A 27,825-nucleotide genomic window follows, 5' to 3' on the forward strand; every position below is an offset into this window, starting at 1 on the left:
GTTTAGGTCCAGCTAATGGTAAGTATTTAGGAAACGCATGTCCTTCTTATGCACCATAGCTTTGTAGCCGTGTTGAACATGTTATAAATCTTTATATTCAAGATTAACTCAGGGTATAGGTGACAGTAGACTTGTGTTCATTATGTTCCACATAAGTATTTTGGTACTCCATGAAAGGTTTCCAGCAGGGTAAAGATTCTGGGGCAGATCTACAAGAGACTAACGCAGGGCCGTGCCGCAAGTCACTTTGCTGTGCCGCGCTGCGTTAGGTTTGAAGCACAGGGATGCAACATATTTACAACAATATGTCGCATCTCTGTGCTTCCCCCTACGCTGACACAGAAACTGCTGCCATGGGCCAGCGCAGGCACACTTGCACCATGGTGCTAGGATGCCTGCGTCGTGGGGGAGATTGTTTTTGTGCAGGAAGGGGCACCTTCCTACACAAAAACAATCAATTGAGGTGACTTCATCTTCCAATGTGTGCTGTAGAATGCAGCACGCATTGAAAGAGGAAAAAAATCATTGCACCTCGCTACGTCACCCCTAGGGTGGCGTAGCATTCTGATGCATTTCCAGATTTACGATTTCTTGTAAATCTGGAAAGGCCTCAATGGACAAGGGTGTTGCGTGGGAACACCCACAGCAACACCCATGTCACGCCCCTAACACGCAAAGTGTTGCGTGAACAAGGGTGATATTTACAAGCACAGGTTAAGTCACGCAGGGTAACTTTAGCTGTTCTTGTAAATATCACTTAGCAGGCTGTACCACCCGTGCGTCACGCAACGTGAAGCACCGGCGGCGCAAGGGGCTTGTAAATCTCCCCCTCTGTGTACTAGATACTAGGGGCCTCGTTTATGAGCTCAGTGATTTAGTGCTGCTCTGCAAATCACCTTTCTGTGCTGCACTGCGTGACAGGGAAAGGGCAGGAATGTGCCATATTTAATGGAATATGGCTTATTCCTGTCCTTTCCCATGTGCTAGCGCACAATGGGCTGCCTTGTGCCAAAGCAGGAACCCTTGCACCATGGTGCAAGGCTGCGTTGCATGCAGGATTGTTTTTGTGCAGGGATTTCTTGTGAATCTGGGACATGTCAAAATCCATGGGAGTTGCGTGGGAGCACCCATGCGGCGCCCATGGAATTCCTGCCCAGGGCAGAGTAACGCAATGCAGCGATTTGTGCTGCGTTGTGTTAATCCAGATTTTTTAAGCCACTCAGAACCACGCAAAGTGCCTTTACATGTCTTCAAAAATCTGATTAAAGGTTTGCGTCGCTCTTGCACCACGTTGCATGATGCAAGAGCGACGCAAACCGAATCATAAATACGCCCCTAAATCTTGTAAGCAGCCTTTAGTTATTGAATAAAATTAGCTCAGCAGGACAATTTCTACTTAACCTAGAAAACTGTGTGCATTAAGTACTAGCTTAGGTACATGTGCTTGTTTTTCTTCAGGAGATGGGCTATCTGTAAAGTTTTCACCATAGTATGAACAGTGCATATAGTAAGATGTTTAGCACCTTCAGATCTTGGTTATTTTTAGCGAACAGTGTCACATAGAGTGTGCTCTGTTCTTGTTAGATATTTTGTAATAGTCTTTCGTGTATTTCTTATGAAAGCTTAAGTGTTTGCAAACTGGTATAAAGTAAACTCTCTCTATAGAGTAAGTACTGTTTACAGTACTGGGGGGCATATTACCAAGCAATAGCGATAATTTTCGCTATTGCTTGGTTAGAGACAAAAATTTACCGCTGAGCTGCGGCGATTTTTATCGCAAATAAACCTTGGTATCACCAAGGTTTATCGCAAATGCGATAAAAATCAGCCGCAATACATGAATATTGCTGAAAAGTCAGTGATATTCATGCATTCCAGAGCTAATGCTCTTAGCCATGTTATCCACCTCCCATTAAATAACATGGCTAAGAACTGCTCAGGGCAGGTGTTCGCTTTTGGAGATATTCGCGCTTAGCGCGAATATCTCCAAAAGTTGGTAATAGGAGATATCAATGTTAGCGACTGTTTCCAGTCGCTAACATCTTGGCACGCCCACTTTGCATGTCATTAGTGATAAATATCACTGACATGCAAAGTGGGGCCCAAGATGGTCGCTATCTCCTACTAGCTGTCGCTAACTGGTGTTAGCGACAGCTAGGTAATAGGGAGATAATTTTATCTCCGCTTTCTTGGCTTTTAAAGCCAAAAAAGCAGACATAAACCACATTGATAATATGCCCCTCAGTTCTCTACTGACAACATCTTCATTTCTTAATGAAGTTCAATGTGTCTCAGGGGTACAGATAAGTGCGGTCAGTAGTAGGGCATTTGTTTTTTAATTGGCATTCACTCATTTCGCTTTCTATGAACAGTTGTACACAGATTAAACACCATACTCAATGAGAGTTTGTGTTGTAACTTAATGCATCCTTCACAGTGTTCCAAGTCCCTGCTGCTCAGCCAGTATGGAAGAGGTGTGGCGCCGCGGCTAGGGCGACTGACTCCGGAATCTGAGGATCACGGTTCGATCCCCGGCACCGGCGGCAGATTAGCCCAGCACCATGTGACTCTTGGCAATAGCTTGCTTAATCTTCCCGACGGCCCCCAGCGCCTAGAGACCCTTGCGGGTGATTGCTTGCTTTACAAATGTTGATTTACTTTATTTAGTATGAATGTGGTATAGTGGAATGCTGGGGTGCTTAGTGATGTAATGGAATGATTGAGTGTCTGGTGAGGTTGAGAGTGTGGGCTGAGCAGCAAGGAGGCTGCTCCTGGTGGGGCTATAACATCAGTTTAATCTTGTTTTTTTCCTGTGAATGTCTTTTTTTTCTAAGTGAAATAATTATTTTTGATTGGATCTATGGTAGAATAACTGCATAATATATCCTGTGTGCAGGTGTATGGGGAGTGTCAGCCCTCTCCTTTTGGACCCCTCTCTCAGATGACGTGTGTTTAGTAGGGAGTGGGCAGGGACAGGCCTGGGGAGGGACTGGCTTCTCCTTCCAGACCCCTCTCTCAGATTATGGGTGTGCGTAGTAGGGTATGTGGACGGAGTGGCATCTTTTCTGAGGCCTCTCTTTATAATAATGGGTGTGCGTAGTGTGGTGTGGGGGAGGGGACTGGCCTCTCCTTTCAGATCTCTCCCTCAGATGACAGATGTGCATAGTGCAGTGTGGAGATGGACTGGCTTCTCTGGTGAGACCTCGCTCTGTGGTGATCGTTGTGCATAGTAGGATGTGGAGAGGGACTAGCCTCTCCTTTCAGACCCCTCTCTCAGATGACAGGTGTGAGTGATAGGGTGTGGGGAGGGACTGGCCTCTCCTTTCAAACCCCTCTCAGATGACAGGTGTGAGTAGTAGGGTGTCGGGAGGGACTGGCCTCTTTTAGACCCCTCTCTCTGATGACTGGTGTGCATAGTACAGTGTGGGGATCGACTGGCCTCTCTGGTGAGAACTCTCTCTGTAATGATGCTTGTGTGTAGTAAGGTGTAGAGAGGGACTGGCTTCTCTTTTCAGACATCTCTCTCAGAAGATGGGTGTTCATAGTAGGTTGTGGGAAGGGAGTGCCCTCTCTTTTTAGACCTCTCTCTCAGATAACATGTGTGCTTGGTAGGGTGTGTGCAGAGACTTGGCCTCTCTGCTGAGACCTCTCTCTGTAAATATAGGTGTGCACAGTAGGGTGTGGGGAGAGACTGGGCTCTTCTTTAAGACCTGTCTCTCAGATGACGGTGTGCGAAGCAGGATGTGGGGGAGGGGATTGGCCTCTCTAGTGAGATCTCTCTCTGTAAAGATCGGTGTGCATAGTAGGGTGTGGAGAGACTGGCCTCTCCTTTCAGACCTCTCTCTCAGATGACGGGTCTCATACAGACATCATGTTCCTGTAGGATTTGGTGGTAGTCGGGATTCATCATTCATTTGCCCCTATGGTGTTGCCTTCCTGTCACCTCAAAGAGAAGAATGTTCTCCCAGTCTTCCATCCATGTACTCATTTTTTTCGGTCAAATGAATATTCTGCAATGTTGATGTCAAGCACGCTCTTGGATTTTGCCTGGTGACCACACAACTGCTTTTAAGTGACTCTTCATCATAGTTTGACTTAGGCAAAGTAACATACAAATCCAGTAGAAGTGACCCATGACTTCCCTGGTGGTCTAGTGGCTAGGATTCGGCGCTTTCAATCCTGCAAATAAACAGTTTAAAAAAAAAAAAAAAAAAAGTGACCCATGACTTCCCTGGTGGTCTAGTGGCTAGGATTCGGCGCTTTCAGAAGTGACCCATGACCTTCTAGTAGGGTATAGTTACTTATTTGGTAATTTTGTTACTTCAAGGAGAGAGTGGTAGAACTGCAGGTGTGAAGTGGGGTGGTGTAAAATTAGGAGTTCTTCAGGGGTTGTCTGGAATTCTATCATGCAATGTTTCCTGATGAAATGGGTTTGAATTCCTTGTGAAAGCAGATCAGGAATGGAGCATCTAGACTGGAATGGCGTAGGAAGCAGGAAAATGCCTCTTATATTGTCTTTTCCTTCCTCTGTTTCCTGATTCCTATTCTAGCAGTGCTGCTTATACTGCATATCATGTTGACTCCACTAGAGGTCTTAGTCTTGGTCACCAAGGTTGGTGGAGTGCTATCATTGCTGTCCTGTAAGTAATGTAGACAGTAACTTTGTACTTTTTGGTGAGAGAGGGGCCCAAGTTGCTCTTGTTAGTTAATGATTGAAAAAAACTCTTGTAGTGACGAAAGAAAACGTAACACAATTTGGGGCATATTAGCAAGAACCTCGTTAAAATTATTGCCGTTTTAGCGGCAGGAAACTGTCGCTAAAACGGCGATAATGGGCTTGCTAATATGCGTTATAGAATTCGAATAGAAGCCGAGGTTAGACGTCCTGCACAGCTAACCTGGGCTTCTATTAGAATTATTTATCGCATATTAGCAAGCCCATTATCGCCGTTTTAGCAGCAGTTTCCTGCCGCTAAAATGGCAATAATTTTAACGAGGTTCTTGCTAATATGCCCCCTATATTATTTTATCGGCAGGTGTAAACACACATCTGACTTTAGTAATGTCTAGCAGTGTTGAGAGGTATCTGGAATATGTGTTAGGGTTCTGGGGTTTCCTGCAGACCGATATTTTTGTTGTCATGTGATGTGTTTCGGGTATTGAATTTCGGTAATACTGTGTTCTGATCTCTGGTGGTGTAAAGACTAACCAGTTTGACCATAACTGGTGACCTTCAGTGATTGATTGGTGGTGTCTCATGTATTAGGATGTAGATAATGATTCTAAATTGGGAGAAGTGTGGCCAGAGGGCTTTACTATTGACTTATATTTATACTCTGTAAGATGCTTGTTGGCCTGCAGTTAGATTTCGTCTGTGCTTTCTTTTATCATCCAGGTAGCATGTAGGAGTTGTGTTGACTCTGTGGGACATATTTACAAGCCCCTATTGCCACCACAACGTCACTTTTCACGATAGGAGCTTCGCCTTATTTACAAGGCAGCTTTAAGCCGCGTAACGTGACTTAACCCGGACTTGTAAATAAGGCACCTTTTCACGCTATACTTAGGTGAAAGGGGAGGGAAATGGGTGTTGCTTGGGGCATTTCACTGCAACACACATTGATTTTGACACTGCCCCATATTTACAAGGGTGGTGTAAATATGGGGCAGCACCAAAATGAAGACAAGGGAAAACCTGGTCTTACGCTGCCTGAACTAGGAGAAATGTTTAATTTCTCCTCGTTTTTGCTGTTTCCATGTTTGTTGCGTTGTGCTGCACATGTGGAAACAGCAAAACGCCAATGATTATGTGCAGGAAGATGTCCCTTCCTGCAAGTAAACAATCATTTAAAAAAAATAAGCATTTGCAATGCAATAGGTCTCGCATTTGCTAGAATTTGAGCTATTGGCATTGTAAATGACAATGCTTTTTATTTATCTGTTTTGATAATTAACATATAAATAAAAGGCATTGTCATTTACAATGCCAATAGCTCAAACTCTTGTATATTTGAGACCTATTTCATTTCAGAGAAGCAGCCGCCATTGTCCTGGGCTGCTTGGAAATTGAAAGTGCGCATGGCGTGCTGAATGTTGCAGGAAAGCATGTCATGCCTACAGTAGGAGAAACTCATTAAAGAAAATAGTGCTTACAGACTAAATAAGACATACGATGTAACAACAGAAGTAAAAGGGCCAGTCCTCATGGGAGTTTACAAATGAAGACAGGGCAGTACTAAGGAGGGACTAACAAGCCTATTAATGAATGGGAAGGCAGCATTTACTAAAGGACAATGACGCAAGCCAATGAAAAATATGGGCAGAGCTTCAAGTCCATACTTGAATACAGCAACCCTCGCAGTGCAGCACATACGCTACCCAGGCTCGACTTAATGACGTTTTGCAACTTATATGTGTGCTGCATTGAGCAGCACACATAAAGGTTACAAAACACCATTTAAGGATTGTTTATGTGCAGGAAGGGACACGTCCCTGCACATAAACAATCACTTAATATAAGCATCCTTGCATTACGATGTAAGGGTGCCTGTGTTGGCGCTAGGCAACTAAATTTAGCTCCAGCGCAGTGGGAAACGAAGGGCTGCACCACGTTCTTGTAAATATGGTGCAGCCCTGTGTTTCTAAAGTGATGGAGTGTGTTGTTCGCCTTCTTGGCTGAACGCTTCACCACCTTGCTAGTAAATATGCCCTTGTGTGCTATGTTAATTGATGTGGATGGCACCTTAGGGGTTGGGGATTCTGAGAGCGACAAAAAAAAAGAACATTTTGAACGTGTGCTGTATTGGATGTGTTTGTACAGCCGTCCCTCATGTGGTCTATTTAATATGCTGTGTGTGGTAGATGCGAATTTGTATAGTTTCTTCATTTGTTTGTGGGAGTCTATGCTCTTTTAGTTTCGTGTGCTGTGGTGAGTGTGCATCTGAGCTGGATTGCATGTGTGCCTGATGGTCTGTCTAGTCTGATGGGACTGTGTTGTAGGATATGTAGAGAAAGCTGTACTGACTATACCTGCGATACTCTGACAGATACTTTCTGTTGTGTTGTGGACCGTTCTGTATCAGGAGTAGTAAAGCACACATACATTTGCGGTATTGCATCATTTCGTGACGCTCCATAGTTATTTCTCGTCATTTTTTGAGCCGTGTGTGGTTGGGTTTCATTTGACCGCCAGATTTCCCTGTGGTGATGGTTGACCATACTGTTCTGTATGCAAAAATAGCCTAGGATCCTCTATACATATTTGTCAGTTTAATTATTCTGTCAGTGCAAAGTTGATTGTTTAGTGTTCCTTAAGCCGCATCTCTCTGATAGACATGAAGTTTGAGATTATCAACTAGACAATCCATCACAATTTCGGGCCATATCATTGTGGCTGTGCACGACTATGTAAGGCGGATGGAAGGTAAAGTTTAAGGATGAACGATATCTTTAAGCAGGAAGTGTTGTCAGAGTTGCCAGAAGTTGGTGATAGGGAATGGGTATCGACCAAGCCTGCTGACATTATGGCAAACCTTTTATCAGGAACACGGTTATTCATTTGGCCCTGCCAACTTAATGCCGGCCTACATTTGTAATGTAATATCCTTCTATTTTTTACAGTGTGTATGTAAAACGCTCTGATACCTAAGGGTCAAGCTAACGCTATATAAAACTTTTAAAATAAATAAATAAAATGCATACAATCTGGTTGGGCTAAAACAGTTGCCAGAGAATCTCTGTTCAATGCCTGATAGCTATGGCACAAGCAGCAGGTAGTTCCACAGAGAAATGTGTTTTAAATTCACGCACAGCAAACAATGTCAATGTAAAATAAAAACAACAAAATGAAATTCCCAATCCAATGCACTAAAATAGAGGATTTTTATTAATAAGTAAAAATACAGGAAAACGATAACATTCACAGACGGGGAACCAAAGATGTGAAAGATTTGAGGTCAAAAGCACATACAAAAACTGAAGCACCAATGTTAAGTCTGAGTTTGCAGCGGACTGTGACCTAGACACAATTTCAGGCTAACAGTAATGGAGAGGAGATCAGACACACAACGCATGCCGAAATGATACGTCTGTTATGTCATCATCGCGCTCTGGCTGAAGCCATTGAATTTTGTGCCAAAAGCTCAGAGCAGGGCAGATCTGGATTCATAGTTGCCTAGGTTGCTTTGCTGCTAGGCTAGATTTGCTGCCAGGCTAGATTTGCTGCCTTGCCCGATTACAAGGTATTACCTTAAAAGTTACTCATGTTTTTGGCTCTCAAAATCTACCAATAGGATTTACCGGGCCTTGAGGCCAAGCCTTAGTCCTGTAGAGAGCAGGGTAGTTAACTCCAGACATGAATGTATGTGTACTGGGCCTCTAGAAGGGGGTTGAGTGGCAAAAGTGGTTGTAAGCCATTTGACGTTCAGGCAGCAAAAGTACATTTATAAAGTTACTTTTTTACAAAAGGTATCAAAAATCTACTTTGAAATTAGATTTTGAATGAGCAGAGACACAAGGTAAGGATTTCAATTATACCTACGTCTGTCTGTTCATGGAGAATCGAGCTTAACCTATACACAGAAAAAAGCAAAGTCCTAACACCAGCAAAAATAGGGCCCAGAAAAAGGCATACAATCAGGGATGACCATGCAGTAAAGGTAGATTTCCTCTACTTTTGGTATAAGTAAACCTAAACAACTGTCAGTGAAGGCTACTGGTCCCTTCTGTGGATTGGTGGCGGGATTCTCAACTTTCCATAATACTTTTTTATGTTCTTTTGTAGAGTCTGAGGGACAAATGGGCCTGAACCAACTGAGATTTGAGTATGTTTTCAGCATGAATTTACCTTTTCAGTACAAGATTGACAATCGAGAGCATTTGATTTATCATCTTCAAGAGGATGACATGCACAGCCTACTTTGGCATTACTCTTAGTAGGGATCCGCAGGCTACACAGAGAACTTTGCTCCAAATGGTCAAGTTATTGGGCCATCTCTTATGGCGTTGGATGTATTAGTATTCTGTGCACGCCTATAAACCAATGCTTCATGTAACTGATGAGAAGAAATGTGAGAAAGTGAAAAATGGCAGGGACCCAATAACTACTGAAAGTGCTTTGGGGGTATTACTTTAAAATCTGATTGATCAAAAGAATGCATTTGCAGGGTACAATATTATGGGGTGACACATATACTGTGGCTACTGAACACATTAGAATCTTCATCTGCTTTTTTCTGAGGGAGTTGTTTGAGGCTATATTGTTATCAATTGAAGTTTATTCTTTTTTTTTTTAAGTTGCACAGGAAGAAAGGTACAAGTCTCACATGAGGGAGACAGAATTAGAGAGAGCTCGAATGCATTATTATATTTACAGCCAGCTTCAGTTTGAAGTGAGCAGTAATGTTTATATACGTGCTTAGTATTCCATTTGGACAAGAGCCGGAAAGGTTTTCATCCTAAGTCTTTCAACTTCTGCCCGAAGAGCATTGATTTCTTGAGCCTGTGACTTAGCCAGATCCACTAATTTTCGCCTCTGCACAATTTCTTGGTATCGTTCCTGGGCATTTCTTGCAGCAGTTTGCTCCACACCTATTTGAGGAAAAGGAAAACAGGCCTGTTAATTATAGAGGAATACACAGTTCATTAAAACCTAAGGTCTACATTATAAATGTCTTCTTCATTTTAGCGAGCAGCTGATTTCAGTGGAACATTGATGGATCTTTGGAGATACATAACAAAATGGAATATGTGGGGATAATAATAGAACGGTCTCATGGTTGCCACATACTCTGTGTTTTCTTTGAACTCGAGGTTGGTTCTCATTTGAGTTGGCAGTCTGTGAGCAAAAGAAATTGCAGCTGAATAGGTGAAGTATGGCAAATATCCATTCAAACTTGTGCGTCGGGCCATGGTGGTAGTAATGGGAATGCTTGCACTCTAAATCTAGACAGTCCTTCCTCTCTGTAGCAAAGATTGCCCATAGCACATACGTTTCATTTAGAGCCATTGTTCATGATGATTCTGGTACAACTCCACCATTGTGAACAGCAACTTCCCTATCATGTTCAGCCATTTCTGCCTTTCCAAATGTTACTTTGGCCAATTCTGATTGTCAAGACAGTTAAATAAATTGGGGGCATATTATCAAGAACGGAGTTAAGATTATCGCCGCTTTAGTGGCAGGACACTCCAGCTAAAGTGGCGATAATGGGCTTGATGATATGCTGTCGACAATTCCAGTAGAAGCCCATGTTCACAACAGAACATGGGCTAAAGCAGCGATAATCTTTAACTCAGTTTCTTGATAATATGCCCCTTGGTTTTTAGGTCTCGCCTAGCTATCGCTTAAGCAATGCTTTGCGAGATATTTAATGGGGCTTCTGAAAGTGCTCCCAAAGGCTGCAGGCAGATCAGGTACAGTGCATGTGCGCGGGCACCATTTGTCAGCCTGCTGATCTCTTTCGGGGCCTCTTTGATGTTCTCAGTGAGCCGCGCGGCCACTGAGAACATCAAAGCGGCCGCGAAAGTGATCACACACACCCTGTACTGTTTTTAAGAGCACAGCATAACTAAACATTGACTTCATGTATTAGATCATTTTTTACTGAAACACATCTCTGAAGTGATTAGCCTTCAACAAAAGTGTTTTCTCCCTCATAAGTAATAAGTATGTCATTTTGGATTTTGTTTAGGTGACGTAAAATGCTGACACTATTGCACAATGTAACTCTTAAGATCAAAGGCAGCCAGGCACCAAACTTTTAGATCAACGCCTTCCAAAGTCTTTAAGCAGCCGGAAGGAATTCACTGATTTCCACAGTTTAGTTATGGGTTCAACGTTATCTAAACCCATTGTTGTCGAGGCCTCCATGGCGCCAGATTGCAGCACAGTATGCGATATGCTAATTTTCAAAGTTGAAATATTCTTTTGTGTGTGGCATCCCACGTCCTAACCCGCTTAGAATGATATCATGTCTTCCCTTTGGCAGGCTTCTTTCTACGTGCTTTCTGATCGCACTTGCCTCCAATGAAACGCAAGTGATGTCTTCATGCAGTTGTGTTCACAACCGAGCAGAGATAGCACTGGTTAATGTGTTTTGTGGCTATGCTAACAAAATTAAATTACGTATTTAGTTGTGAGGCTTTTTGTTTAGTGTTTTCCATTGCAAGTTTTATTACTGCACATTTTTTACAAACATGAATGTAAAGCAGGGGTCTCCAAACCGGTCCTGAAGGGCCGGATCCATGGCAGATTTTTTGGATATCCCCATTGAGATACATGTCGTTATTTTAAAAATCTGGCATGGATCCGGCCCTCCAGGACCGGTTTGGAGACCCCTGATGTAAAGGGTAGGATTTGCTACAGATTATACAGATTACCTAAATGCCCCTGTCCATAGACCCCCCCCGACCCGTGTCACTGCTTTTCCCTTCATTGCTTGCTTCCCATAACGCACCCCTTGTCTGTTTCTACTCCCTTACACCCACCCACCCACATCTGTTTCTTGTGCCCACGTGCACCCCCACCACTCCCATCTGCCCTCTCGGACTCATGCACTTCTCTAAGCAATGGGTATACTGTGTGCTCTTGTGCAATAAGGAATCTTAAAGTTAAACAAGCATTGGCATAGCCAATAGGTCTCGCTTTTTTTTTGTGAAATGCACTACATAAAGTTTGCTTCTTATACTTGTGTTTCACAGTCATCCATTTTCAGAGTCAGAACATGGCATTTGCTTTCCGAGGAAGCAAGATTTGCAGTGGAGATTTTAAAAGAGTGTATTGAACTCACTCTTTATCTGGCCCTTGCCGTTGTGTAAAAGATCATAGGTTTCCAGAGATAAAGCCCGGCTCAGGTTTCTTTAATCCTCTACGCCTCCATGTTGTTTTTGTGCATATAAACTTGCTGCAATCTCCTAGAACAGTGGTTCCCAAACTTTTGACTCCTGAGGACCCCCATTGAGTCACCAGAGGAAGCCGGGGACACCCAAGCAATTAGTATGAGTTAAATTTCAAATATTTCAAATATTAAAACAGTAATTCGAAAAAAATACACATGTGTGCATACAAAACAAATACTCAAAGTACTAAGGATTTTGGGGCCAGATGTGCGACCATTTCATTTAGCGCCTCGTAATTGGCGACACATGGCAAGTGGCAAATTGCGAGTCGCTAAATGAAATGTACAACAGTGTGTTTAACACTGTTTGGGATTCCCAATGGGGTCGCAAATTGCGAGGTTCAATAATATTAATGAGCCTCTCGCAATTTGCGAGCCCATTGGTGATGCCAGACCTCCAAGGTATTGTGGCCTGCTGGGCTCTGCAGGCCACCATGTCTGGGACTGCTTTTAAATAAAGCAGTTTTAAAAAGAAAATGTAGCCCATTTACCATGCATTTAAAGAAAAAGGAAATTAAACATTTTCGTTTCATTTTCTAAGGGCAGGCAGAGGTCCCTCGGACCACTGCCTGCACTTCAAAAATAATTTAGGATGCATTTGCAAAGGGGAAGGGGTCCCCTGAGGACCCCTTCCCATTTGCAAATGCATTCCCATCTACTTGAAGTAGGTGGTAATTGCGAATGTTTTGCGATCGCAAAACATTTGGACATGGTTTTGAGACTCGCTATTTAGAAGGAAATGCCCCTTCCAAATAGTAAGTTGCAAAATGTATTTAGCGAGTCGCAAACGAATTGCGACTCGCGAAATAGACAATGTACATGGCACAATAGGTTTTTGCATGCGCAAACGGGATTGCGAACCCATTCGCACATATAAAAACGGATCATACATCTGGCCCTAAGTATTCTATATTGAAGTAATAGCCCCTCTGTCACATGCATTTTCATTTGTTTTGTAGCATCTCTCACACCATTGTAGGATGCCAGAGCACTTTACATCACACACATATAGAGACATTGAATCATACATGTAAATCAGTGTGTATATAAAATGTTTAAAGAGTGCTTGGTCTGGAAAAGCACAAACACAGGATTCAGAACATAACACTGTCGCTAGCACTGACTTAAACATTAAAAATGTATTTCCACCCAAATAAACCTTTTTAGCAGCATCAGGATAATGAATAACTGGGGAAAAACATAAGTTACTAACTGGTACCATGCAGTTTGCAAGCAGCTCTTAGGTGACAGTTTATAGGTCCCTCTGCTACATTACAATTGTCACTTGTGAAGTGAACAGTAACAAAAGAATCTTTGTGACAAAAGCAGTAACCACGAACCTGTGCACATAAAATACTGTGTTTAAAATGCATGTTACACGTTCTTTGCAGTAGGCACATTAACCCTCTGTGCTACATTAGTTAAGTCAAAGCTGCCACTGAACAAAACTCTCCTCATGCTCCAGCAGGTACATTAATCACTGGCATGATCTGGCACTTTTATTGTTGCTTGAAAGCTGCTAATTATACAAGAAACTTTCCTACGGACCCCCAGGGAATGTGTCACGGACCCCAGTTTGGGAAACACTGTCCTAGAACATCAAACTAAGGCAGTTTTCATACCAGGGCTACGTCACTGCGGGTGCCTTTGTTAGGAACCAGGAACCTGCTCTTTTTTTTTCTTACTTTCGTCGACAACCTGAGCACGTTTACTCAGACTTAAACTGATAAATATTGACAAACCCAATAGATCTCTGCAATCCGAGTGCTATAGGCGTAAGCAATGTTAATGGATTTGCGTATATCGATAAAAAACAGCCCCAGAGCCGTACACAAATGCATTTACATTGCCAACACAAATAGCTCTCGGATTGCCGAGACCTATTGGCTTTGCCATTGCTTGTGTTAAGAAGTGCCTATGGCCTTAATGTCTAAGGACGTAATGGCGTCCACCGCCGCTTCCCCGCAGGTACATTAGAATGCTGTTGTTACAAGTGTCAGCAGGAAACAGATTAGCGGCGTCAGTGTGACATAAGCCACACATAGCCCTCCTCCTTTATCCCTCTTTCCCCTTAGCCAAGTCCTTTGTTTAGGATTAGTTCCAAACACTCCCATCCCACTAAGCCTGTGCTTTCTACTGCCAGCTCTTTACGACACTGTTTTGAAAGGGGCTTTATTTCAACCACAGTATGACTAAACTTGCATTAGAAATGCGTTACTTACCTGTAACTGCAGTTATCCAGTATTGGTATCTTTCATAGATTAACATGCCTGAATCATTCCCCGTCGTCGGGATGGGAGTCCCCGGTACATAAATAAAGTAATGTCCCATAGACATAAAGAGTAACAGGCCCAAGGGCCTCACATTAGTAAAATATCATGTCCTTTTGTAAAAAGGACCAAACTCTAGAGAAGAGCCAATCAGCTATCACCTCCCTCTAGAACCCTCCTGGAAGGAGCTCCTGCTCCTCAGATCTTCGTAAGCACCGTGCTAAATAGGCGTATTACTGGGAGAACTAGATGAGCCCTTCCAGGGGAGGCGGGAGGGTTGCATGTGAAGCTATGAAAGATACCAATACTGGATAACTGCAGTTACAGGTAAGTAACACATTTCTTAGCCAGTATTAGGGTATCTTTCATAGATTCACATGGCTGAATCAGAGTAGCAAGCAATGATAAGCACATTTCGGATGGTACAGTAGATGCAAATTCACCAGATAATAACATATCAAAGTGACAAATAGAAAACATCAGAATGTAAGTACAGATACCATCAGAAAATACAATAGAGAAATGTGCGCATATGAAAAAAAGGATGGTGGGATGAAAAGAAGGCTCACCTCTATTGAAATAGATGACTAAGTACTGCTTGTCCCACTGCAGCATCCTTCATAAGTTCTGTATCCAGGCAGTAATGCTTGGTGAATGTATGCGGCGTCTTCCACGTTGACGCTCTGCAAATGTCTATTATAGGAACTCCTGAGAAGAGCGCCATGGATGTAGACATCGCCCTAGTGGAATGTGTCCTTACTTTAGATTGCAGGGGTTGCCCCGCCTGCTCGTGACAGAATGAAATTGCTGCAGAGATCAAGCGAGAAATACTTTGCTTAGTGAGTGGAAGGCCTTTTCTAGGTCTACTGTAGGCCACAAAGAGCTGGTTGGATTTACGGAAGGTTTTCGTCTTCTCAATATAAATCTTTAGGCAGCGCTTGAGATCCAGAGAATGTAGAGTCCTCTCTGCTGCGGTGTGGGGGTTTGGAAAGAAAGAGCGTAAGACTATAGGTTTGTTGAGATGGAAGTCCAACGGGACCTTTGGTACGAATTTTGGGTTTGTTCGTAATATAACTCTATCCTGTTTGAACTGTAGAAAAGGCTCCTGAATTGAGAAAGCCTGGAGGTCACATACTCGTCTTGTTGAAGTAAGTGCGAGAAGGAGTGCCGTTTTCCAAGAGAGGTACTTAAGATCAGTCCTGTGTATTGGCTCAAAGGGATGTTTCATGAGTTGATTAAGGACTATGTTAAGCTGCCAAGTAAGAGGTAAAGTCTTCACAGGAGGAATAGTCCTGAAGAGGCCTTTAAGAAATTGTTTGATCAATCTGTGAGACCCGAGAGAAGGTCCAGAAGAAGATCTTCTGTAACGGGATATTGCCGCCAGGTGAACTCTGATGGAGGCAAGAGCGAGGCCTGAATTTGCCAAATGGAGAAGGTAATATTTGCACTGGAGAAGAAGAAAAGGGATGTATTTTCTGAGTTTTACACCAAATGCAAAACCTCTTCCATTTTAAAGAGTATGTCTTGTTGGTACTGTCCGCTCTTGCCTGAGCCAGAATGGCCCTACAATCCGGCGGAATATCTAGATTCTGAAATTCTTTGAACTCAGGAGCCAGGCGGATAACCTGAGAGATGCCAGATTCAGATGCTGGACTTCGTGGCTGTTCATCGTGAGGAGAGAAGGGAACTGCCTCAACCGTATTGGCGGTTCCAGAGAAAGAAGGTGAAGCTCTTTGAACTAATGTTGGCGTGGCCAAGCTGGGGCTATGAGAATGAGCGTGCAAGGTTCCGCTTTTAATTTCCTGAGGACTCTGGGAATCACCGGAAACGGTGAAAAAGCGTATGCAAAGACGTTGCACCATACGCTCGAAAATGCGTTCCCTAGAGATCCCTTCTAGGGATGCCAGCTTGCTAAGTGTTGGCATTTGGCATTGTGTTTTGTAGCGAACAGATCGATTAGAGGAGTGCCCCATTGTGAGAATATCTGATCCAATTCCCACTTGTGAGACGTTGAGTGTTGTCTGCTTATTAAATCGGCTAGAACATTGTCCATGCCTGGGACATACTCCGCCCGAAGGGAGATATTGTGCAGGACCAACCAGTTCCAGATTATTTGCGACTCGCAAGAGAGTGTAAGAGAGCGAGTTCCTCCTTGCTTGTTGAGATAGTGCATTGTCGTGGTATTGTCTGTACGTACAAGCACCAGAGAATTTTTGGTTCTTGGGAGAAAAGCTTGAAGGGCGAGGAAGACCGCCCGTAGTTCGAGGAGATTTATGTGAAATCCTTTTTCGAAGGGGGACCACTTTCCGCTTATCTGCAGTTCCTGAAGGTAAGCTCCCCAGCCTCCCAGCGAGGCGTCTGTTGGGATGATATGCGGTGAATCTGGAAGCAAGAAGGGCAAGCCTAGAGAAAGGTTCTGAGGAGAAATCCACCATTGCAGAGCCTTGACCATCCGAGGGGTCATTCTTATGAGATCGTCGAATGAACCTGTTCATTGGACCCATTGTGCTGAGAGGGCGCATTCGAAGGCGGCAGTGTGGAACCAGCAAGATACATGATGACATCATTCCGAGCAGGGATTTGAATAGGCAAACCGTCAAGGTTCTCTTGGAGACTACGAGAATGGCCAGTGCCAAGAGCTTGTCCTTTCTTTCCTGTGACAGGAATGCCTTCTTTTGTTTTGTGTCGAGGGTAGCACCTAGGAAATTTATACGTTGAGAAGGTATAAGGACTGATTTGTCCCGATTGAGTGTGAGTCCCAAACGTTTGAAAAGTTGTAGACAAGCGTTGGAAGACCTGGACGCGTCTTCCAAGGTTGGTGCCTTGATCAGCCAATCGTCCACATATGGAAAAACCTGATGGTGATGCTGTCTGAGATATGCTGCCACTGGAGAGCGGCACTTCATAAAGATGCGAGGTGCCTGAAAGGCAAGACGCGAAATTGAAAGTGTCTGACTGCTACTGCAAACCTTTGGAACTTTTTGTGATTCCTTTGAATAGGGATATGAAAGTAAGCATCCTGAAGATCCAGGGATACCATGTAATCTTCCACATCTAGCAGTTGTAAAACCTCCTGGATTGTCACCATACAAAACAACTGCTTTTTTAGGAATTTGTTGAGGGCTCAGAGGTCTAAAATTGGTCTCCATTTATTTTCCTTTTTCTGTATCAGGAAGAAGCGGGAGTAAAATCCTTGCCCCCGTTGAGACAGAGGAACTCTTTCTATCGCCCCTTTCTGGAGCATAAGAGAAATCTCCCGCAGAAGTATACATAGATTTTTGTGAAGCATAGGTCGGGGAGGGGTTTGTGGAGGGATGTGAAGAAATTCTAGTGAATGGCCGAATTGAACTAATTGTAGAACCCAACGGTCCATCGTAATTTGCTTCCAATTTGTCAGAAAATTGGAAATTCTTCCTCCAATTTTTGAGGGTGGAGTTAAACTGGAGACTGGCTGAAGTGAAGGGTCATTGCCAACGATTGTTGCCTTTTTGTTGACCTTTACCACAAAAGGATGATTTTCCATAAGACGATTGCTGCTGGCGTTGTTGATATTGTGGTCGATGTTGCTAACCAGAAGAGTATGACGACCGATATTGGTAATCCCCTCTTTAGGAGGACTGCCCTCTCCCCCTTGATCCACGAAAGGACGGAATTTTGAATTGGAGAGTTCCCAATGCTCTGGCTGTATCCGTATCTTTTCTTTATACTCTTTAGAGCCTCATCAATTTGTGGTCCTAAGAGAAACTGGCCATCATAGGGCATATCCAAAACCTTCGTCTGTATTTCAGGACGAAAAGAAGTCGCCTTTAACCAACCTTGTCTTCTCAATGCAGCTGCGCCAGCCAGCTGACGAAACCCCGTTGACGCGATATCCATCGCGCAGTCTATTATTTCTGGTGCTGAGCTCTCACCTTCCAGTAATATTTTCTTTGTCTCTTCTTTTGAGTCCTCAGGCAAGGCCGCCAGATATGGAGCTATGTCTGTCCATAACTGTCTATTGTATCACCCCAATAGCGCTAGGGCATTGGACGCTTTACCTGTCAATGTAGACATTGAGGAAAATCGATTTCCGATGTTGTCCAACCTTTGGCCGTCTTTGTCCGGCGGAGTTGCTAACAGGGCAGAAGGGTTCTTGGGTTTTTTCTAAGCTGCCTGTGTTATAACTGAGTCCGGCCTATTAAACAAGCTGGAGCAGTATCCGGCACCCTATATTTTTTATCCAAGCGAGGTAACACTGGAGGCACTGAGGAAGGATTTTGCATAATTTTCACCCCTTGACCCCACAAGTATTCTATTAAGGGTATCGATCTTACTGCTTTCTTGAAAGGCTCCTTAAAATCATACAAGAGAAGTCATGGGAATTTGAAAACGTTGAGCTGCTCTCTCAACGACATTAATGAACCCCCAATGCCTTCAGGTGATTAATCAGCCTGTGCAGGCACTGGAGAAGGAAGACAGGGAATGACATAGTCGTCCCGTTCATCATGGTTAGACTGGGTGTCCTGAAGTTCCACCTCCTCATGCTGATCTTCCTCCTCATCATCAGTAGATGGAGGATGCGGTAAAGTGACAGGTTCCAGCTGTAAATTTAAAGGTGGAGGCCGTGGTCTTGGTAATGGAGACACCGCCGGGGGTTGAGGTTTAGGAGATGTTGGAAATCTCAGTTTGTAGTCCGTAATAAGGTACTGCAAGTTCGAGACCAAAGAAGCTGGAAGACAAACCATTGGTGGAGGAGGTGGTTGATATTCTTCGTCCTGTTCCTGGTCTTCCTCATCTGAACTGTCTTGATATTTTACATTAAGTTCAGAGGGGCTTGTCGCAGTTTGAAACATGTCCCCCTCATCTGAATCCTCCTCTTCCAGAAGACATGCTGGAGGCAGTAGTTGGACCCTACTTGGCGATGTTAGGGCCGGCGTCAATGTCTTTTTTGTAATCCTTAGATGCACATATGTGCTTTCAGATTTTTTTTTTTTAAAGACCTTTATTGTACATTTTCAGTATAGCACAATGTAGGGCCTATAACCTCCTGGGCCGGCCGCGATAGCAATACAGTCTTAGCAATATTATCAGGATTACACAGCCGTTTAGCCAGCAACCCGGGGGTCCGGCGGCGAATGGGAGTATGCTGTATCATAATGCAGACGTTACAAATGTACGATATGGCTTAAGTCTATGATTTTTGCTTTAACCCCGTAACAAAACCGTACGATAAATGAAAAACAAATCAATAACGTTCATTTCTTCCCTAGCGACAAAACAATGTTCAGGTAAACAACGTAGCAAACATTGGCAGTGCAACCTTTGACCCACCCCCCACCTTCTGACAGCAAATATTCAGTAGGACGGAGTTCACCAGAACAGGAGATACCCTTCGACACACATGTAACTCAGACCCAGGTCCTAATCTGAAAGACACTCATCTGGGTCAACACGTGGAGGCTCGCATATGTCCCCCCTAAATTTGTTCCAGGCCCCCCAGATTTGTCCCTACTTTGCAGGGCACCCCTGATGAATAAAGACTGCTTTCTCCGCCACCATTGCTTCATCCATGTCCTTGCACCAGTCTCGCAATGTAGGCAGCACGTGGGAACCCCACAGTCTCGCAACGTTACGTTTCGCTACCAACATTCCTAACATGGCCCAGTCCTGCTGTCGATGGGTCAGGTCTTCTGCGTCCCAGATGTTCAACAGGCAGCGACGTGGGTTGGGCAGCAGGGAGACAGCCATGGTCTGGGAAATGGTTCGCATCACCGCTGCCCAGTACATGTCCACCCGGCTACATTCCCACAGTATGGAAGAACGTTCCTCTTTCTCCGCAACCTCGAAGGCAATATTCGTGAGAGGCTCTCCCTATTCTGTAAAGGACCGTCCTGGTGTAGTACGTGTGGTGCAGCATCTTTAACTGAACCAGCTTAAGTCTGGATGGAATTGCAGTTTCTCGGGGTGACGAGAGAGCCTCCTGCCATTCCGAGTCATCAGGTTCACCAATATCACCCACCCAAGACAAACGTAGTTTGGTCAGCATGTCAGGGAGGTTGTTGACCAGTTTCCGGTATGTGTAGGACGTCGCTTTGCGGGACATATGTGCTGTCAGTAGCCTGTCTTCTAGAGGGGTGGACTCCTGCAGTTTCGTTCCCACCGGGACGGCTGACAGAAGCGCATGCCGTATCTGTATGTACCTATAGTATTCTCACTGTGCCATATCGTGTTTGGTTTGTAGATACGTGAAATATACTAAGATTTTTTTTTTCCAGAGGTCTCCCACCACTGATATACCTATGGAGTCCCATGCCTGAAACCCTTTACTATTGCCCATGAAGCCCAGCCTGTGAGAGTCCCATAGGGGTCTCATTTGTGTAACAATGTTCGCGCACTGAAGATGTCTATGTGCCTTGTACCAAAGCTGAACCGTGTGACGGGTCGGACCCAGAAGGTCGGTTGGGGCGCTACGACTATATAGGTTTCTTAACAATCCCCTGGGTTCAATACTCTGCCGGTCCGCCATAAAGGCGGGTTCAGTCTGTGGGGCTTGCAGCCAATAATTGATTTGCTTGAGATGGGCAGCCCAGTAATACAGTTCAATATTAGGGAGCGCTATGCCCCCATCGTACCAATCTTTCACCAGTTTGCATTGTGCAATCCTCGCCGGCTTCCCATCCCACAGCAAAGTAGAGACTGCTGCTGCGATGGCTTTGAAGTAGGAGTAGGGGACCAGGAATGGAGTGTTCTCAAGGAGGTAAAGAAACCGGGGCAATGTCATCATTTTGAACAACGCGGCTTTGCCCAGGAGGGTGAGAGGGAGGGACCGCCACACCTTTACGTCTCGATTGAATCGTTCCAGTGGGGGTTTCAGATTTAGTGCGTGGAACTCGTCTGGGTTGGACGAAACGTGGATTCCCAGATATTTGAAGGGGGTGTCAGTGTAGCGCAGCAGACAGTCAGCCGGGAGTGGTGGCGGGCAACCAGCAAGGACATATAAGACTGATTTAGCCCAGTTCATTCTATATCCCGAGACTCTCCCGAACTTCTCCCAAACATTAAGTAATTCTAGGATCGATTTTTTTAGGGGAAGTCAAATAAAGAAGGATGTCGTCCGCATAGAGAGATATCCTATCCTCCCATGACGGAGACCATCTGATACCTTTGATGGACGGTTCCCACCGAACCCAAATCGCCAACGGCTCAAGGACTAGCGTGAACAACAAGGGGGACAACGGGCAGCCCTGCCTCGTCCCACGTCCAAGCGGGAAGTCCCTGGAGATGTAACCATTAGCTGCTATCTGAGCCAGAGGCCCGGTATAAAGCAGGCGGACCCACGCACAGAACTTAGGGCCAAAACCCATATGACGGAGCACCGTGAATAGATAAGGCCATTCCACTGTATCAAACGCCATGGTGGCGTCAAGGGAGAGAAGTACTGCCGGTTCCTGTATGTATTCCCGACGAGCTAGCACCGCCTGTAGATGGCGCAGGTTATGGGAGGTGTTACGATTTGGCATAAAGCCGGACTGGTCGGGTGTACCAAGGCGGCAAGGTGGGGGGCCAAACGCTGTGATAGTAGTTTGGCGAGGATCTTTGGCTCGGCGTTTAGTAAGGAGATGGGACAGTAAGAGCTGCATGCTTCCGGAGCTTTACCAGGTTTATGGTTGGGTATGATCGTGGCCAGGCGTTGATCTTTAGGGAGTTCTACTACTTTTAGGCTGTCTACAAACGTTCTGAGTAAATGGGGGGCCGTTTTGGAAGCTGTTTGCTTGTATAGTTCCACTGGGAGTCCGTTGGGTCCCAGGGCCTTGCCGGACATCAGTGCGTTGGTCGCTTCCCGCACCTCCTCCACAGTAATGTCCGCCTCCAACAAAAGAGCCGCCTCAGGTGAGAGGCAGGGGGTTGTCAAATCCTTAATGTAGTCATAGGCTCCATCTGTCGTGTATGACGCTTGGGGAGCATAAATTGTCTCAATGTGGTCAGCCAGCACTTCAACTATAACTCCAGGGACCGAGGTCAAATTTCCCTCAGGCAATTGCAGTTGTGCAATGACCCTGCCTGCTTTTTCTTTTTTGTCGAGCCAAGCCAGCATCTTTCCGGCTTTATCACCCAGCTCATACACCCTATGATGGGAGGCCTGAAGTGTAGTCTGCACCCTTTCCCTTTGATACGCCCTCCATTCAACCTGCCGCAGCCGGACTGTTTGAGCGGCTCCCGGGGACGGGTGGGTCTCGTGATCAGAGATGGCATCTTTAAGAGCACACTCAAGGGCGCTGAGTTCTTGATTCTGAGTCCGCCAATGAGCGGCTATGGATGCAATCGCCTGCCCACGTATACCCGTTTTATATGCCTCCCATAGGGTACTATGGGTGCCTACGATGCCCAAATTCTCCTGAAAGTAGTGTGTAGCAGTGTTGGAAAGGGACTTCCTCAAAGGGGCGCTCTGAAGGTAACCCGCATGGATAGGAAAAACACGGCTTCTACAGGAGCAATGAGTCGTGATTGTGAGTTGCAACGGAGAGTGATCAGAGATTCCCCTGGGGCAGATGTCCACCTCCTCAATGCCATGCAGTCCGTCTCCGGACATTAAAATGTAATCTATACGTGATAAGCAGTGGTGTGTCGCCAAGTAATAAGTATATTGCTTGTCATGGGGATGTTTATGTCGCCAGCAGTCCGTCAGACCCAAGGCATCTAATAATCCAGCTAGTCGCCCGCTTCCCGTGCCGTTGTAGTAGTGGGTGTCTATCCATCTCATGATCTAGAGCGTCATTGAAGTCGCCCCCCAACACTAGCGTCGCTGCCGGCAGTGACAGGAGAAAAGTAGCAAGGGCAGTGTGTGCTGTGGCATGCAGCCCAGGAGGGACGTACACGGACACAAAGTTGTACAGTTGGCCCTCCCATAGTATCGTCACTGCTGCAAAGTGTCCCTGATTGTCTATTTTAGTCTGTTGACACACCATTTGAAAGTTCTTTTGAATAAGTACGCCCGTTCCTCTAGAGCCGGAGGAGAAATCTGCATGCGCAATGAACCTATACCCCCATCTATCCATCGCCTTCGAGGCCGAGCCGACAAGGTGTGTTTCCTGCAATAGAACTATTGCTGGCCTGCAGCGCTTCAGATATCTAAGAACTAGGCCTCTCTTCACCCTGTCTCCCAGTCCCCTGACGTTCCACGTCATCACTGTTAAGGTCGATGTGTGAGAGGAATGCGGCGTAGGATTTTCAGGTGTATCCATCACTTGTGCTGACATTCAAGTGCATGCGTGGTTGTGTGCAGTCCAATAGGGGATGGGCTTTGCCGCGCACTGTTACCAATAAGCCAGTCTCCATCGTATTGTGCAGAACATATCGTGTTTTGTCGCAAATTACAAGAACAAAAATAAAAACATCCAAACAACCCCCTCCCTGCCTCCCTGCTGCACGGGCCTGAAACCGCCCGCCACCCCAACTTAGCAGAGCGCATAGTCCCAACCCAACCCATTGTACTTGCTTGCAAGGGGTAAGTAGCTCTGTGACCTTACAACCAGCTCCGTGTGGCCTCGTCCGCCTGATACCAAGGATTACACAGTCAGTGTGTCGTATAAAGTTCGATCAAGGGTCTCTAGGTCCGGCGCTCACTCCTCCGGTGGCTCACCCTCTTCCAGGCCCGATTCAGCAAATAGGTCCTGACTATGTCCTTGTGCTGCCTGGGGATCCGTCTGAGCAGTCTTTTGGTCGCCTTGACCCCTACCAGTTCGTCGCGGGGCCTCAGTTCGTCTCCAACCATCCAGCCAGTCTCTTGCCGCCTCCGGGGTGTCGAAGATCCATGCCTTGTGATTGTCCACGATTCTGAGTCTTGCCGGAAAAAGCATGGAGTAGGGTAACTCTTTGGCCCGCAAAGCTTTTTTAATGTCGGTGAAGGTTTTCCGGCGCCGGGCCACCTCAGCCGTATAGTCTGGAAAGAAGGCAATGGTGGAGTTTAGAATTTTAATAGGTTCAGAGACCCTGGCTGCCTGGAGTATGGCATCCCGATCACGGAAGTTAAAAAGTCTGGCCAGTACTGGTCGCGGCGGTGCCCCCGGCTTCGCCGCACCCCCTGGAACTCTATGTGCTCGCTCAACAGAAAAGAAATGGGAGAGGCCTTTCGGTTGCAGTTTCGTTTTAATTAAGTCCTCCACATAAAGATCCATCGCTTGCTTGCCTTCCGATTCCGGAATACCTAGAATTCGGACGTTATTCCTCCGTGAGCGTCCTTCCTGATCATCTAGGCGTTCCTGCAGTTTTCTGGCGACTGCCTCCAGTCGCTCCGTAGTGAGCTGCAGTTCCGAGGTGTCTTCCATTAAGGATTTGGTAACGACTTCCACCTGTGCCACACGCTCCGCCATCTTGTGGAGGTCAGCCCGCAGTAGGCCATTGTCCGTTGCAATAGACCCCACCGTTGTCTGAACGCTGGAGAGCGTCTTCATTAGGTCCTCTAGTGTCACTTTTTTGGATCCATCTCCCTCTGGGCTTTTTCCCGTGGACGGGCGGCCCTCCGGATGTTGCACGGCAGCTTTTTCAAAGGCGTACTTCTCCAGTTTCGATTGCGCCGTAGCGTGTCTGGGTCCCCTTCCCGCCATTTCAATCGGCAGTCTTTTTCGCTGTTTGCTCCTGTGGCTTCGTCACTCAGCGTGTTGACAGCACTGCCGTTCTAGGCTGTGGGGAGGCGATATCCAAAATGGCGTTGTCTTTCAGGGCTCGTATGTCACCAAGGGGAACAGGGTGATGGCGGACGTGAGGAGGAAGTGTTGCAGTGTAATCACCTCCCCTGTCCCAGTATCAAATTCACCAGTCTCCACTCCCCTGATTGCCCGCCAGTATTGATTGTCTAGGTGTTACTATTACTCAGTCCCACCGATCACTGTAGGCTCAGCCGGGTACAGTTTCAGACTCCCAGCGGTCAGCAAAGTACGCCCTGGTCTCTTCCTTTACTAGTACGGATTTCTCACCCTCAGATGCAATGGCATCGCTGGGCAAGTAATTGTCAGAGAACCGGCCCACCTCCGCTCTCACTCGAGTCGATCTTCAACACAGTCCGCAGCCGACCAGCGGTACCTTCCGGTGTAGTACCCCGACCACAGGGCACTTCCAGTCGGGTTGCAGTGCTGCGGCAGGGCGGTGTTCGGATATGCGGCAGGGCCCGTCTCGCCTCTTCGATCTATCTCCGGCTGGCGTCGCTCTATTTCGCCCGGAACTGGGACATTCTGTGCCCCTCCCGCTCCGGCGTTCCGGTCAGGCTTTAGAAGGCGAAATAAGCCGGATGGACAGACGGATTAATGAAGTTAGAGCTGTTTCGGCCTCGGAGCCCTCGCACTACACCGCCATCTCGGTCGGCTCGTAGCCAAGCCACCTGCGTTTCTCAGATTTAGATCTGTCACCATCGACGAGCCCGTCAACGGTGTGGTCGTCGACGGGTGTCGTAGTCAATGGTATTATCGTCGACGGAGCCGTCGTCAACACTGCTGCCGGTGGAGATCTTGTTGACTGTATAGACTTTGTCAACTAAGCTTTCGTCGACGATGGTGTGGACGTCGACGGAGCTGTCTTCATCGTCGAGGTCGTCCACGACCTAGTCATCGGCGATTGCAGCGTCGACGGTTGCTTCGACTTGATCTTTATCGTCGACGACACAGTCTTACCTGCCGTCGACGATGGAGTCTTTGTCGTCGACGAGGTGAATGACGACGTTGCCATCGACGTGGTGACTGTCGTCATCGACTAAGTCACACTTAAGGCTGTAGACACAGCTTTCCTCGTCGCTGAAGTAGTCGTCGACTATGTCATCGTCGACAGAGTAGAAGTAGGCTTTTTGAAGGTGGGAACTTCCTGAGAGGACACCTTCAATGGTAGAGCCTTGCAATGGACCTCTGAAGACTCCTTTAGTGTCTTCTTTTGAGGAGGCTGTGACGAAGGGCCCGGAGAAGCCACCCTCGGTCTTTTTTGAGAGGACTTAGAGGATACTGAAGAACCCTCACTCTCCTCAGAAGACTCCAGTTGGTCCCTGTCTTTCAGCCTTTGTAGCCAGATTAAAAGGCGTCCTTCCCGATCTTTGAGGGTTTTTGTAGAGAAGGTACGACATACCTTGCAATCTTTAGAAGAATGGTCTGGATACAGGCAATATAGACAATCTTGATGTTGGTCATCTATACGCGGTCTCTTCTTTCCACAGGAACCACAGGGCCTAAAAAGACCCTCTTTAGGTGTCTCAGCCATGAAGAAATCAGGAACCTCAGTCCAGAATATGAAGAAAATCACCAGAAAACTCTGGAAAAACCAGTAGAGTAAGAAAACTGAGCAGAGCTCAGAGGAGACTCCCTTAGCACGACGTGCGGTAGAAAATCTGAGGGACAGGAGCTCCTTCCAGGAGGGTTCTAGAGGGAGGTGATAGCTGATTGGCTCTTCTCTATAGTTTGGTCCTTTTTACAAAAGGACATAGATATGTTACTAATGTGAGGCCCTTGGGCCTGTTACCCTTTATGTCTATGGGACATTACTTTATTTATCTACCGGGGACTCCCATCCCGACAACGGGGATTGAGTCAGGAATGTGAATCTATGAAAGATACCCTAATACTGGATAACACAAACCTCTAAAAACATTACACATTACATAACGCAAATTATTATGAAGAAAAAACAAATACCAAACATGCAGACAGCGACAGTTTCTGCTTTAAAACCCCCACCCACCTGCTATTTATAGACAGTTATGCCACATATTTTCACAAGTTTTCCAAACTCTTAAAGTTGGGGATTTTACCCAAAAAAATAATACAGTCTTGTGTAACGTAACTGGTGTTTATGAAAGGCCTCCAATACTTTCGTGTTGAGTTTGCGCTATTTAAAACTGGATTAAAACATAATCCTGCATGAAGTGAAAACATGCAGACAGCGATAGTTTTTGCTTTAAACCCCCCCCCACCCGCTTTTTATACAGAGTTATGCCGCAAGTTTTCTAAACTCTTAAAGTTGGGGATTTTTTGTTAACTCGCCCAAAAACATAAGTATTCATGCATAGCAAGACAATTATCAAGCAAAACCACTTAAAGAGTGCCTTTCTGTATGACATCACCCCATATTACAACTTAACATGTCCACATTTCACTTTTCTAGCCAATCCAACCGTTTTTTAAATTAACTTTAGGATGATGGAAAGTGGTGAAAAAACATTATTTCCCTGCCTGCAGCCTGAACGCGATGCCACAGCCAATGCCCTGTGACCTTTTAGCGTGTGTTGTTTTGGCCATTGAGGCCCCACACCATTATCCGGCAATGACATTTGTTACACGATGTTGTCACTTTGGGTGCTATAACCTATTTTTTAAACCAAAATCTCCATGTACGCATTCACTAGAACATCATCATATGCCATTTTTAATCCATTCATCGATCTATCCATCCATTTATCATACCACCCACCCTTTTATCCATAATCTTTTTTACTACGTGAGGGACGGCTCTGCCCATTGTTTGTGCTGGGCACATAGTTACCAAAAGAGAGTAAAGGAATGTCAAATTAATTAAGGAATTGAAGCTATATTTTAAGTTCTACATTGCAAATGTGGGGATTTTTTTTTTTCTTCCTTTTTCTTTTGGCCTTGTGTGTTTTTATTTTTCTTGCTCTGAGTCAAACCCTGATGAGGGAATATAAGTGC

At 45.6% G+C, this 27,825-nt stretch overlaps 1 protein-coding gene across 2 annotated transcripts in view; it reads right to left on the reverse strand.

The window, feature by feature from the left end:
• Positions 1 to 7,867: 7,867 nt before the first annotated feature.
• Positions 7,868 to 27,825, reverse strand: part of CFAP43 (cilia and flagella associated protein 43) — a 922,989-nt gene continuing 903,031 nt past the window's right edge. For both annotated transcript variants that reach the window (XM_086922745.1, XM_086922746.1), the window contains one exon: positions 7,868 to 9,588. In XM_086922745.1, the coding sequence (XP_086778871.1) occupies positions 9,416 to 9,588 (173 nt within the window). In that variant the 3' untranslated portion in view covers positions 7,868 to 9,415. The remainder of the gene's footprint in view (positions 9,589 to 27,825) is intronic.

This window comes from Lissotriton vulgaris, chromosome 5 (genome assembly GCF_964263255.1).
Source record: "Lissotriton vulgaris chromosome 5, aLisVul1.2, whole genome shotgun sequence".
NCBI classification, from domain to species: Eukaryota; Metazoa; Chordata; class Amphibia; order Caudata; family Salamandridae; genus Lissotriton; species Lissotriton vulgaris.